Source organism: Mytilus galloprovincialis, chromosome 7 (assembly GCF_965363235.1).
Source record: "Mytilus galloprovincialis chromosome 7, xbMytGall1.hap1.1, whole genome shotgun sequence".
Classification (NCBI taxonomy): Eukaryota; Metazoa; Mollusca; class Bivalvia; order Mytilida; family Mytilidae; genus Mytilus; species Mytilus galloprovincialis.
In genome coordinates this window covers 21,149,039-21,164,746 of record NC_134844.1, presented here as the reverse complement: position 1 = coordinate 21,164,746, position 15,708 = coordinate 21,149,039, and the positions used below count along the sequence as shown (strand labels likewise).

The 15,708-nt window shown below is 31.5% G+C and overlaps 1 protein-coding gene across 3 annotated transcripts in view; it reads left to right on the top strand.

Moving 5' to 3' along the window:
• Positions 1 to 15,708, top strand: part of LOC143082521 (SCY1-like protein 2) — a 38,512-nt gene that overhangs the window by 6,011 nt on the left and 16,793 nt on the right. For all 3 annotated transcript variants that reach the window (XM_076258233.1, XM_076258232.1, XM_076258231.1), the window contains exons 5-12: positions 3,016 to 3,168; positions 7,085 to 7,315; positions 7,892 to 8,008; positions 9,228 to 9,353; positions 11,777 to 11,953; positions 13,405 to 13,527; positions 14,507 to 14,620; positions 15,245 to 15,377. In XM_076258233.1, coding sequence (XP_076114348.1) covers positions 3,016 to 3,168; positions 7,085 to 7,315; positions 7,892 to 8,008; positions 9,228 to 9,353; positions 11,777 to 11,953; positions 13,405 to 13,527; positions 14,507 to 14,620; positions 15,245 to 15,377 — 1,174 coding nt within the window. The remainder of the gene's footprint in view (positions 1 to 3,015; positions 3,169 to 7,084; positions 7,316 to 7,891; positions 8,009 to 9,227; positions 9,354 to 11,776; positions 11,954 to 13,404; positions 13,528 to 14,506; positions 14,621 to 15,244; positions 15,378 to 15,708) is intronic.

The window sequence follows — 15,708 nt, the reverse complement described above, 5'->3', positions numbered from 1 at the left end:
TTTCGCGCTATATGCGTTGAAATTTCAACACAAGGTTTGTGACCATAAAAGGAAGGTTTGGATTGATTTTGGGAGTTTTGGTCCCAACAGTTTAGGAATTAGGGGCCAAAAAAGGTCCCAAATAAGCATTTTTCTTGGTTTTTGCACAATAACTTTAGTACATGTATAAGTAAATAGAAATCTATGAAATTTTAACACAAGATTTATGACCACAAAAGGAAGGTTGGGATTGATTTTGGGAGTTTTGGTCCCTACAGTTAAGGAATGAGGGGCCAAAAGGGTCCAAAATTAAATTTTGTTTGATTTCATCAAAAAATTAATTATTGGGGTGACATGCCAAATCTAACTGTGTATTTACATTCTTAATTTTTGGTCCTGTTTTTTCAAATTGGTCTACATTATTTTTCACCGGTCACTCGTTTCTTATGACTTTAATATTTGGGCCCGGTTATCAAATTGGTCCACATTGAGGTCTAAAGGGTCTAAAATTGAACATTATTTGATTTCATCAAAAATTGAATTCTTAGGGTTCTATGATATGCTGAATCTAAACATGTATTTAGATTTTGGATTTTGGACCATTATAGGTAAATGTCCAATTTAAAATTTTAAAGTTTTTTAGTTTAATTTCTTAGACCACATTCATTCGGTGTCAGAAACCTGTGTTATGTCAACTATTTAATCACAATCCAAATTCAGAGCTATATCAAGCTTAAATGTTGTGTCCATACTTGCCCCAACTGTTCAGGGTTCGACCTCTGCGGTCGTATAAAGCTGCACCCTGTGGAGCATCTGGTTATTATCTTGAAAATATATTGCACTCTATGACAGATGGTTCTTTGTAGAATTTAAATCTGTGACTTTTATATTCTGTTAGAAACAGTCTTTTTATCTGTTTCAAATAATTATCGCTATGTACTTTCTTACTCAACCTGTTTATAAGTTAGCAATTAAAACATACTAGACTTTCAAGTCATTGGTGAAAAAAGACAAAGAAATAAATTTCTTTCGAGAAGTTGATATTTTTGCATTGAGTATCCAACATTTATCTCTATGAAAAATACTTATCATTCTCATAAAAAAAAGGTTTTATTTATAAAAAAAGTGGAAGGATAACTGTCTATTACCTTTTTAGCCAAAGGGCCAAGTGAGCTTTTCTCATCACTTTGCGTCCGGCGTCGGCGTCCGGCGTTAACTTTTACAAAAATCTTCTCCTCTGAAACTACTGGGCCAAATTAATCCAAACTTGGCCACAATCATCTTTGGGGTATCTAGTTTAAAAAATGTGTCCAGTGACCCGGCCAACCAACCAAGATGGCCGCCATGGCTAAAAATAGAACATAGGGGTAAAATGCAGTTTTAGGCTTATAACTCAAAAACCAAAGCATTTAGAGCAAATCTGACATGGGGTAAAATTGTTTATCAGGTCAAGATCTATATGCCCTGAAATTTTCAGATGAATCGGACAACCCGTTGTTGGGTTGCTGTCCCTGAATTGGTAATTTTAAGGAAATTTTGCTGTTTTTGGTTATTATCTTGAATATTATGATAGATACAGATAAACTGTTAACAGCAATAATTATGTTCAGCAAAGTAAGATTTACAAATAAGTCAACATGACCGAAATGGTCAGTTGACCCCTTTAGGAGTTATTGCCCTTTATAGTCAATTTTTAACCATTTTTCGTAAATCTTGGTTATCTTTTACAAAAATCTTCTCCTCTGAAACTACTGGGCCAAATTAATCCAAACTTGGCCACAATCATCTTTGGGGTATATAGTTTAAAAAAGTGTCCGGTGATCAGGCCAACCAACCAAGATGGCCGCCATGGCTAAAAATAGAACATAGGGGTAAAATGCAGTTTTTGGCTTATAACTCAAAAACCAAAGCATTTAGAGCAAATCTGACAGAGTTAAATTGTTTATCAGGTGAAGATCTATCTGCCCTGAAATTGTCAGATGAATCGGACAACCCGTTGTTGGGTTGCTGCCTCTGAATTGGTAATGTTAAGGAAATTTTGCTGTTTTTGGTTATTATCTTGAATATTATTATAGATAGAGTTAAACTGTAAGCAGCAATAATGTTCAGAAAAGTAAGATTTACAAATAAGTCAACATGACCGAAATGGTCAGTTGACCCCTTTAGGAGTTATTGCCCTTTATAGTCAATTTTTAACCATTTTTCGTAAATCTTGGTTATCTTTTACAAAAATCTTCTCCTCTGAAACTACTGGGCCAAATTAATCCAAACTTGGCCACAATCATCTTTGGGGTATATAGTTTAAAAAAGTGTCCGGTGATCAGGCCAACCAACCAAGATGGCCGCCATGGCTAAAAATAGAACATAGGGGTAAAATGCAGTTTTTGGCTTATAACTCAAAAACCAAAGCATTTAGAGCAAATCTGACAGAGTTAAATTGTTTATCAGGTGAAGATCTATCTGCCCTGAAATTGTCAGATGAATCGGACAACCCGTTGTTGGGTTGCTGCCTCTGAATTGGTAATGTTAAGGAAATTTTGCTGTTTTTGGTTATTATCTTGAATATTATTATAGATAGAGTTAAACTGTAAACAGCAATAATGTTCAGAAAAGTAAGATTTACAAATAAGTCAACATGACCGAAATGGTCAATTGACCCCCTAAGGAGTTATTGTCCTTTATAGTCACTTTTTAACCATTTTCATAAAATTTGTAAATTTTTATCAACATTTTCCACTGAAACTACTGGGCCAAGTTCATTATAGATAGAGATAATTGTAAGCAGCAAGACTGTTTATTAAAGTAAGATGTACAAACACATCACCATCACCAAAACACAATTTTGTCATGAATCCATCTGCTTCCTTTGTTTACTATTCACATAAACCAAGGTGAGCGACACAGGCTCTTTAGAGCCTCTAGTTTTATGCCCCTGCCATAACAGAGGGCCATTATAAGTTTTATCCTTGTTTTTTTAAGTGTAAAAAGAACCAAACTAAAAGACTTTTATAATTTATTGCCTTTCTTATTTTACAGCTTGCAGAAGGACTGGCTTTTTTACATAATGATGTGAAGATGGTTCATTGTAATATATGTCCAGAATCTATCATTATAAACAAGAATGGTTCCTGGAAGATAGCAGGATTTGATTGCTGTATTCCCAATAGTAATCAACAATCTGATCCCTCTGTAAGTAGCTATATAAAGCTACATGAAGTTATAGATTATCATTCTTTTTTTTTTTCTTGTTTGGACTGGAATGATCTGATTGAAATATTAAAGGCAATTTTATGATAATAAAAAAAACAATAACAGGTGCTTGTTATCATTGTTCGTTCTTTTCCATTATTTAAGCTTGTAACATTGAATTTTTATATTTCTTAACAAATCTTTTCCAATTTAGAAATTAACATGGAAATAGATAGGATTAAATTTTTAAAACCTGCATAATTTCCATGCTGACATGTCTGTACACAAGCCCAAAAAATGTTTTGCATTCTCCAACTTTAGTTTGCCTCAACTAAATGTTATGAAACTCATACACAATGCATATTACCACCAAATACAAAAGTTCTTATTTCGTTGCTGTTGCTTACAAAGTTATTGAGTCATGTACACTCACTGTACCTTAATAAATGGAAATATTGCCAAATTAACCTTTTTGCACTCAAAGCCTCTGTGTCCCAAGGACACCTTATACATGTATGTATTTATTAATAGTGATTCCCTAATTGATTTTTATTATACGACCGCAAAAATTTTAATTTTTTGGTCGTATATTGCTATCACGTTGGCGTCGTCGTCCTGCGTCGTCGTCGTCGTCGTCCGAATACTTTTAGTTTTCGCACTCTAACTTTAGTAAAAGTGAATAGAAATCAATGAAATTTTAACACAAGGTTTATGACCACAAAAGGAAGGTTGGGATTGATTTTGGGAGTTTTGGTCCCAACATTTTAGGAATTAGGGGCCAAAAAGGGCCCAAATAAGCATTTTCTTGGTTTTCGCACTATAACTTTAGTTTAAGTAATAGAAATCTATGAAATTTTGACACAAGGTTTATGACCACAAAAGGAAGGTTGGGTTTGATTTTGGGAGTTGAGGTCACAACAGTTTATGAATTAGGAGCCAAAAAGGGGCCCAAATAAGCATTATTTTTGGTTTTTGCACCATAACTTTAGTATAAGTAAATAGAAATCTATGAAATTTAAACACAAGGTTTATGACCATAAAAGGAAGGTTGGGTTTGATTTTGGGAGTTTTGGTCCTAACAGTTTAGGAATAAGGGGCCCAAAGGGTCCAAAATTGAACTTTGTGTGATTTCATCAAAAATTGAATAATTGGGGTTCTTTGATATGCCGAATCTAACTATGTATGTAGATTCTTAATTTTTGGTCCCGTTTTCAAATTGGTCTACATTAAGGTCCAAAGGGTCCAAAATTAAACTTAGTTTGATTTTAACAAAAATTGAATCCTTGGGGTTCTTTGACATGCTGAATTTAAAAATGTACTTAGATTTTTAATTATTGGCCCAGTTTTCAAGTTGGTCCAAATGGGGGTCCAAAATTAAACTTTGTTTGATTTCATCAAAAATTGAATAAATGGGTTCTTTGATATGCCAAATCTAACTGTGTATGTAGATTCTTAATTTTTGGTCCAGTTTTCAAATTGGTCTACATTAAGGTCCAAAGGGTCCAAAATTAAACTAAGTTTGATTTTAACAAAATTAAATTCTTGGGCTTATTTGATATGCTTTATCTAAATATGTACTTTGATTTTTGATTATGGGCCCAGTTTTTAAGTTGGTCCAAATCAGGATTCCATATCAAGTATTGTGCAATAGCAAGAAATTTTCAATTGCACAGTATTGCACAATAGCAAGAAATATCTAATTGCACAATATTGTGCAATAGCAATTAATTTTCAATTGGAGTTATCTTTCTTTGTATAGAATAGTAGTTGATAATATATGTTGGAAATTTGCCAGACATGACTATGTTGTCATTTTCTATTTTTATTTGCCAATAACTTTATGTAAATAACTTCATTGGAAATTTGCCAATATAAAATGTTGCTGATGAAGTTTTTTTTATTGTTTTATACAATAAACAATGTATATTCACTTTTACTACCAACCAATCTTTACCATTCAGTGATAACAAGCACTTTATTTTACATTTTAATATTTTATGATGTATTTAAAAGAGTAGTTATTGTTGCATAATCCATTAGAAATTTGAATTGATATCAGTTTTGGAAAAAGGGAAACGGGGATGTGAAAAAAAAGGGGGGGGGGGGTTTAAATTTTTCTCATTTCAGATTTCATAAATAAAAAGAAAATTTCTTCAAACATTTTTTTGAGAGGATTAATATTCAACAGCATAGTGAATTGCTCAAAGGCAAAAAAAAACTTTTAAGTTCATTAGACCACATTCATTCTGTGTCAGAAATTTATGCTGTGTCAACTATTTAATTTTAGATTTAAAAAGTTTGAAGAAGAAATCTTTAATTGATTTGTAAAATCTTGATATTTGTTTTGTGTAAAAAAAAACCATGTAATGTCAAAAATTTGATCACAATCCAAATTCAGAGCTGTATCACGCTTGAATGTTTTGTCCATACTTGCCCCAACTGTTCAGGGTTCGACCTCTGCGGTCGTATAAAGCTGCGCCCTGCGGAGCACCTGGTTACACATATACGAAAAATGTCAGAAAGTATTTTTAGCTCAACTGGCCCGAAGGGCCAAGTGAGCTTTTCCCATCACTTTGCGTCCGGCGTCGTCCGGCGTCGTTAACTTTTACAAAAATCTTCTCCTCTGAAACTACTGGGCCAAATTTAATCAAACTTGGTCACAATCATCATTGGGGTATCTAGTTTAAAAAATGTGTTTGGTGACCCGGCCATCCAACCAAGATGGCCGCCATGGCTAAAAATAGAACATAGGGGTAAAATGCAGTTTTTGGCTTATAACTCAAAAACCAAAGCATTTAGAGCAAATCTGACTGGGTAAAATTGTTAATCAGGTGAAGATCTATCTGCCCTGAAATTTTCAGATGAATTGGACATCCCGTTGTTGGGTTGCTGCTCCTGAATTGGTAATTTTATGGAAAGTTTGCTGTTTTTGGTTATTATCTTGAATATTATTATAGATAGAGATAAACTGTAAACAGCAATAATTATGTTCAGCAAAGTAAGATTTACAAATAAGTCAACATGACCGAAATGGTCAGTTGACCCCTTAAGGAGTTATTGCCCTTTATAGTCAATTTTGAACCATTTTCATAAAATTTGTAAATTTTTACTAGCATTTTCCACTGAAACTACTGGGCCAAGATCATTATAGATAGAGATAATTGTAAGCAGCAAGAATGTTCAGTAAAGTAAGAGATACAAACACATCACCATCACCAAAACACAATTTTGTCATGAATCCATCTGCTTCCTTTGTTTAATATTCACATATACCAAGGTGAGCGACACAGGCTCTTTAGAGCCTCTAGTTAAAGAGTCACATAACTGCATAATAATATCACATGTAAGAAAATAAGGAGATGTGGTAGGGTTGTCAATGAGAAAATAAGGAGATGTGGTAGGGTTGTCAAGGAGAAAATAAGGAGATGTGGTAGGGTTGCCAAGGAGACTACTATACACCAGAGACCAAATACAACAGATATAAGCAATTGAAGGCATTCATGACATTTGACCATTTAGATGCGAGCAACAAATATAACGTTCTGTATGATATTTATGTTATATTTTTCAGGGAATTTAGATATTGCAGTTTCATGTATGACCATTATTATACATACATGTAGTTGTGAATTGGAATAAGAAAGACTTTCACAAAAGGTTCTGTTCAGTCTTTACCATTGCATCATCACTTGAAAGAAAGGGGAATATACCGTTAAATAGTAACCAGGGAATTGAAAATTATGTACAATATTTGTTTTAAATAGATGCAGATTTTGATGTTAACTGAACATGGATCATGTGCTCGTAACACTTATTTCGTTTAATATAAAAAAAAAAAAAAGAAATAGATGGTCATGATTGTAGTAATCTTCAAATTTAAAAAATATTTCTAATAATTATTTGTTTGTCTTTGCAGTTTGCCAATGCTGAGCCAACCTTCCCCTACAGAGAATGGGATCCAGATTTACCCTCAATAATCCAGCCCTGTCTAGATTACCTTGCCCCAGAGTTTGCCCTAACTATGACCTGTTGTAGAGGATCAGATATGTTTTCTATAGGAGTACTAATCCATGCTATCTTTAACTATGGGAAACCTCTGTATGAATGTAACAATCAGCTCTCCATGTTCAAGAAATATTCTGAAGAGGTGTGTTATCTGTCATACTTAATTAGGAATAGACATACCATACCATACATTGCAGTTGGACTAACAAATAAACAATGGAACATCACAACTTTGTTTCGCATTCCAAATTAAAAGATTTCACTTATTAATATCACTATGAATAATATAATAAATATAAGAAGATGTGGTATGAGTGCCAATTAGACAACTCTTCATCCAAGTCACAATTTATAAAAGTAAACGATTATAGATCAAAGTATGGTCTTCAGCTCGGAGCTTTGGCTCACACCAAACAGCAAGCTATAAAGGGCCCAAAAAATTACTAGTGTAAAACCCTTCAAACAGGAAAACCAACGGTCCAATCTTTACAAAAACTGAGAAATGAGAAACACTTATAAACCACATCAACAAACGACAACTAAATATGTTTAAAATTATGATTGACTAAAGGTAACCTGAAAGCAATTATTAATCAAATTGGCCTAAGATGAGTGAAATAAATGTGCAAAAACTTTGATGATATTAATTGCGAAGCTTTGAGACAATTTTTTCCTTAGACAAAAGATTTGAAAATATAATATGTTCGTTTTTATTTAGCTAAGAAAATTTAGGTCATCATTGCTGGGTAATGTACCTGTAGAGTTACATGAGTATGTTAAATTATTACTGAATACAGAGCCATCTGTCAGGCCAGATTCTGACCAACTGACCAAGGTAATGAACTATTGCATATAGATAGCACAATTGCATAAATATATATACAAAATAGTTTTGTGAATGGAAATGGAAGGTATGTCAAAGAGACAACAACCTGACCAAAGAGTAAAAAATCAAGCAGCTGAAGGCCACCAATGAGTCATCAACACACAGAGAAAATCCCTCGCTGGGAGGTGGACCTTAGCTGGCCCCTTAACAAAAATGTGTACCAGTTCAGTGAAAACTTATGTTATGCTAAACTCCAAAGCATATAAATGAACTAAGATTTAAAATGATACAAGACTGAAAAATGCCAAAGGCTCCAGACTTGAGACAGGGGTAAGAATATGGTAGGGTTATAAATGTTTTGTGAGATCTCAACCCTCCCTCTATACCTCTAGTCAATGTAGATTAAACAAATACACAACTACATGTATACACAAAGTAAAAAGTAAAATCAAAAAAATACTGAACTCAGAGGAAAATCAATTCGGAAAGCCTATAATCACATGGCAAAATCAAATAACAAAACGCATCAAAAAGGAATGGACAAGAACTGTCATATTCCTGACTTGGTACAGGCATTTTCAAATGTAGAAAATAGTGGATTGAACCTGGTTTTATAGCTAGCTAAACCTCTCACTTGTATGACAGTCGCATCAAATTCCATTATATTGTCACCAATGCGTGAACAAAATAAACAGACACAATAGGTAGAAAGGTCAAAAAATAGGGGTACAGCAGTCAACATTGTGTTATCATCTAAATCAATATAAATCACTATATCTAAATCTCAGTTTGAAAGCAGTCTGTATGTTTTAAGAACTACACGTTGATATTGTCATCATATTCACCTAGAGCTGCACTTACTTTAACAGCTCTAATCATTAGTCTATGTGCACTGTATAAGGAAATGTTAAAACTGTAAAATTTTGGATGAAAAAAATCATATTCTGTAAATCAATATTAAAATAAATAATGATTGGAAAAAAAACTTGATTTCTGTAGGGAAAATTTCACCTAAACCCTGAACTCACACATTTATATTACATATACTATTTATCACTTATTATTTATGCCTCTAAAGAATTCTGTATTTCATTTAATTGATTTATATAAGTTTTATGCTATAAATGACATTACATGGATGATTTGCTAGAGAGTGAAAATTTATTGTAGTAGTATAACTTTAAATCATTTTCATGATAATTAGTTGCATATATTGGATTACTTTCAGATTCCATATTTTGAGGATGTCGGTTCTATGACATTACAGTTTATGGATACTTTGTTCCAAAGAGACAACCTGCAGAAATCACACTTCTTCAAGGGATTACCTAAAATTATAGAAAAACTGCCAAAGGTATAACTAAGAATTCAAAATGGTATTGTGATTTCTTTTTTAATGCAAAAAATTATAAGTTTCAGGTTACTTTATTTAAAACATTTCATAAACTTAAACCAGAAAAGTGACATTAGTTTACTTATAAAGTACATGTAGTCTTGTCTGTCATTTGTGTAATGCTTTTGTTATTATTTTGTTTAACATTGTACTTATTATTAGTTGAGATTTTTGTTGTAAATGGGTACAAAATCAAATGTGAAACTTGTCCTTTGCCCAATACAAGTGCATTATGGGTCTTTCTGATACTTAGGTTAATTTTATACTGCAGCATATTGTCTTTTTAAACCAAATAAAGTAGCAAAGCAATATTGTTTTCAATGTCTAGGACAGGGTTCTCGTTAAGACGCGTATACGCGTCCTGGACACATGGAAATCGAGCTGAACGCGTCATTTTTTAAACCTGTGAGTCCATGGGACGCATCCTGATTGTATCCCCCAAGTCCCAGAAACATCCTTTTGCCTATATTTTATGATATAACATTGTTTTGAGCCGTTGTTTGACAAGAAACTAAACCGGAAGTCGATGTCAAATCATCGATGTGATGTGTAGATCAATATTTTTGACAGCTGATAGATTTATAATTCACATAATTTACATTATCTGCATGGTTGAACAAGCCAATGAATGATCATGAGACATTTGTCAAATTAAAAAGTAAAAATTGTTTGCAAACTATTTTTTAAATACAAATGCTTGACTGTACCTTAAATGGAATGAATATAAATCCAAACTAAATTTAAAAAAAAACAGAATAATCCAGAAATTAAATGAATTCCTTGACCAAATGTTTTCTTTTGTTGACAAACATGTCACATGATCATTTTAGGCGGGAAAAATACTTGGGGAAACACCTAAATAACAGACAACCTGTCTGGATATTTATAGACATTTAAAATAAACAGCTGATATGTCAGTGCCATGAAAATAGTTAAAACTTGGTGTATATAATTCAATCTTCACTAATCTAATTGGGAAAAGGGTGTAGAGGGGAAGGGATTAATTTGTAAACTTTAAGTTATTTTTTTTTGTAATTTAAATTTTGGTAACTAAAGATCACAAGACAAATTCTTTAACTGAGTTCATTATCATAATAGTCCATTCATATTAAAAAAAAATAATAATAAAACCCTACCTATCGCCTCAATCTTTTTTATGGAACTTTGACTTTGGCAAACCAACATTTTTTTTCAATGTGGCCCCACATCAAGAATATGACAGACCCAGAAAGAAGTTTCATGTATATATTTTGAGCAATAACTATTAAACATTGTTAAGAGATTGATATAATAAAAACTACCAACCCAACACATATCGTTTAAGTTGTAATTCGTCATATTTCATTATATTATGAGTCTACACAAAAAATTACATGCATCCTGGACTCATTAAAATCTTTTGGGACTCACCATTTTTAAAAGTGATGAGTCCCAGGACTCACCATGAAAAATTCCTAGTGAGAACCCTAGTCTAGGATTAATATTTAATTAGCAGAGGTACGTTCTAAATAAAAACCAATTTCATTTAAAGTGCACAAAAACATGATAAGGAAGAAACAGATTCAAGTAACTTTTTTGTATTCAAGACTTTCAAGACTTAATTCTACCAAGCAATACTCAAGTCCTTATTAACATCCCTACTTTAAGAATATAGTGCACATTTAATTTTGGGAATAACTCTTTTAAAAGCACTAATAAACTAAAAGTAAATTAGAAATGACAGTGTAGGTTCAAAGACATGATTGAAAAGGAAATTTAGGTAGAAAAAGCCAGTATAGTAGTTTTCCTTACTACATGTATCATTGACCTCTAATACATTATGTAATCAAAGTTACACATTGTGGTTTACCATATTTGTAAGCAAATAACATGATTTCTTTTTTTTTAAATAATTCAAAACCACATGTAATTAAAAGAATGTCACGTTTCTTAAGTTAAATGTAAAAATTTCATTTTATCTTGCTTTTTATGTCATTGAAACTTACACTTCATATTAATACATCTCAAATTGATAGAAATGTTAGGACAGCACAGGTGAACTGTCTTAATACCAGGATAGACTTTCTCACGACATGAACTCACAATTATCCCCTTCGTGTATCAACTTACATTTTTTTCGGCGATTTTAATAAATTGTTATAAGTTTTTTATGTATGAAAATAGTACTTTCTTGAATCTAGTGATGGGGTATTATTTTCATGTAGAATTCATATGGCTAAATGTCATAAAAAACATCTAAATTTTTTACAAGGCAAAAACAATTTCTAATGTTAACAGGAGGACAGGGGTACTTGTTAACTGATAGAAATCAGTCACCAACTATTTTTTTATAAGAATTTCAAAATTAAACAAACTAACCAGACTTATCTTGTTATTTTCTTTAGAGAGTAAATTTACAGCGAATATTACCAGCTTTAACCAAAGAATGTGTGAATGCAGATATGATTCCTTTTGTTTTACCCAGCATATTACTAATGGCAGAACAAGTGACAGAAAAAGAATACATGATGTTTATCTTTCCAGAACTTAAACCTATGTTTAAAATCAAGGAACCAATACAGGTTTGTTTATATTAAAATTACCCTGCCACTGATTTGCATTTTTATGGCCCCGCAACAAAGTTGTCGGTGCCATATAGTTTAACCCTTGTCAGAAATTCTGAAATTCTGACATTTCGTCTTTCCGAAATTCTGTCATTCCAAAATTCTGTCATTCCGCAACAAACCATTATACAGAGTTTTTTTCTAAACGCCTTCAGATATTGGGCTGATTTTTGGTTTGTGAGTTACAGATCAAGTTTAAGTTTCTTTCCGCTCCGATAATTTTTGCTGAAATTACGGGCTTTGGACTTTGATCAATTGTTGAAAATCACAGTTATACAGAGTTTTTTTTTCTAAACGCCTTCAGATATTGGGCTGATTTTTGGTTTGTGAAATAACCATGATGAGGTACAGATCAAGTTTAAGTTTTGTTCCTCTCCATTAATTTTTACCAAAATTAAGGGTTTACAACTTTGAAAATTGTTGAAAATCACAGTTATACAGACTTTTTTTCTATAGGCCTCTACATTTTGAGCTGAGTTTTGTTAACAGTTAATTTATAATTATGAACATATCTATGTGAGACTACCATCATGTTTGTATCCACATGTGTTATTGAAATTGAAGATTTTTCAACTTTTTGGGACGGGGCCATTCGTGTCGCTTTGACACATCTAGTTACTATTAACAAGACACCTTTGTGGGTGGATAAAAGTTTAAGGACATTGTTTGACATACTCAAGTATTGTTTCCTGAATATTGTTTTCCCTAATATCAAAAATCTGGTACTTCTCAAAAAAGACTTTCCATTCTCAATTTTATTTGATTCATTTACAGGTTTATTTATATATACATCCCTTAGTTACTTTTGTATCTTATTTGGGATGTACAAAGTTCAAGGTCATTGTTGACAACTACAAAGTTGTGACATCTTTCTGATTTTTTTTTCCATTGATCAAATATCCTCTACTTCTCAAAAAAGACATTGATCCATTTACCAAATAAACCATATCACAAAAAGATAAAAAAAGAAACTGTCCCAAACTTAATCCCATGTTATCTAATCCTTATAACTTTTACAGTAGCACTGATCTTCAGTCAATAGTTCTTGTCATTTTAAGAAGTAATGGTAAACTTTTAAACATTTTGAAAAGAAACTAAATGCAACTTTTTTAAATTTGAAACTTAAGAACAGTTAAATGAGAGATGGAAAAAGCAAGTGATAAGTATTAATCCTTTCAAGACAGAAGTGATTGTCACTGCACCATCAAGATTCAAAAGCTTTTTAATAACAATAATAGAACATTGGTTTTGTTCTTACATGAAAGAACTTGAAAGTAACATATCTGGGACTGCAAAACAAATGTTTCAAATTTGTATAATTATTTTACTAGAAGTTTCATTATTTTATAAATATATTTTTTTAATAAAGCATATTTGTATTTAATTCATAATTGAACTCTATTTTGCAGATATTACTCCTGTTTATGCAAAATATGAATCTATTATTAAAGAAAACTCCTCAATCAGAGATTAGAAATCATGTTCTACCAATGATATATCAGGCATTAGATCAGAATAGTCCGCAGTTGCAGGTAATTAGCACGTACACAAATTTGATAACCTGAGTTTTACAAAATTTTGCAAAGATTTGCAATCATTTAATGTACTTTTTGGCAATGTTTTAGTATCTTTTTTTCGTTCTATATGTGTTATGTAATAGGATTTTATCTTTCTTAGAAATCAAGTTTTTTTTTTTATTGAGAAATTATATCAGAAAATTATTACTCAAGAGAGATATAACAGTTGTTTCTCTTTGAAGACTGTTAGAAATGAATATGAATAAGAAGATGTGGTATGAGTGCCAATGAGACACATCTCTATCCAATTTACAATGTATAAAAAGTGAACAATAAGATAGTGCCTTCAACTGGGAGCCTTGGATCATACCAAATACCAAGTATAAAGTGCCTCAAAATGAGTACTGTTAGAGCAAACTAGAAAACCAATGGTCTAATCTATATGAAAAAAAACAAGAAACACTTAGGAACCACACCAACAAACGACCACCACTTAACAACAGGCTCCTGACAAACGATAGATACACACAAATGCATTGAGTTTAAATATTAACAGGTGTCGACCTTCAACATAACCTGATACAGTAGTGTAACAATAAAAAACAAAAAGACACACAAATTCTTTTTCAAAATTGGCACTGACATTGTAATATATAAAAGAGCTTTGAAAAGCTTACAATTTAAGATTGGAACAAAAGAATAATCCATAATTTACAAGAAATATTTGTTCACTAAACATCCAATCAGCAATATTGAAATTATAAACTAATAGTGATAAATTTTCAAGGCTTTTGACAACTTGTTGAAAAAAAATGTTTTCAAATAAGCCAGAGTTATATTCTTTTAACAAAGAACAAGCATGACAACACTTATAGTTTATCCTTAGGTAATATGACTATATCCAGTCTTATGCTCTTATGTGTGTTTATGCTTTGATTTATAAAGATGTTGTCTGAGGTATGGAGAAATATTCTACATCACCATTATTTTACAGGAAATTTGTTTAAACATCATTCCAACATTTGCTGAGTTAATAGACTTCTCTTCACTAAAGTCACACATATTACCAAGGATTAAAAAGATTTGTTTAGGAACATCTACACTCAAGGTAAATTATAATGATATCAATACATATAAGTTTGACTCAATATATACAAAAAGATTTATTTTTAACATTTGCATTTTGGCCATTTTATTACAGTAAACAAATTATATGATAACTTTGATAAAACCATTGTGAATTCAGTTCAAATTTTATGAAGAGCTATCTAAATTAAAAAGTTATGATTTATATTCCTTCTGTGGAAAACTGCTTGATTCCAGATTTAAGAATATTGGTAAAACATAAATAACAGATATTAGAATAAGAAGATCTGGAATGATTGGCAATGAGACAAGTCTCCATAAGAAACAAATGACATAGAAATTAACTAACTTGTTTTAAAATCATTTGAAAAGAATAGTTGCAAACTTGTGTCTGTGTTGTAAATTTTTGGTGAAAAGTCTTATATTGTTGCATATAAAAGATGACCAATCATTATTTAGCTACTGTATCATGGACAAATTCTTCATCTCTTAAAAAGTGTGGCCGAATTTTTTTTTCTATTTTCTACAAATGAATAGAATTTTTCTATATACTTTGTTACTTTGTTCAGCATTTATCACACAATGTTATCTGTTATATGGTATGATATATGAATGCATATTCAGATGGCAATCCTTTTCATTACAGATTAGAGTTCATTGTCTATTATGTGTAGGTAAACTGTTAGAATACATGGATAAATGGACTGTGTTAGACGATATACTACCATTCCTCCCTCAAGTACCTTCCAAAGAACCAGCTGTTTTAATGAGTATATTAGGTAAACTTTTTATTCTAAATTGTAAGTTATCTCCCTTTGACATTATTTAGATAGTGAAAAATGTAGAAATATGTGATGAACTAGTTTTACTTGAAGATAATTAACAAAAACATACAAAAAAAATATTTATTTGAATTATGATTTATCTCCTTGACACCATGTAGATAAACAAATATTGTAGCAGACATATATGATAAACCAGTTTTACTTGGGGATTATTGAAAAAAAACATACAAATTTATTTATTTTCTTAAACATTTGTTACTTTATTTGCATAAATACTGCTTGAAACTGACAACATCTGAAATAAACTTTGCATATACAGTAAATA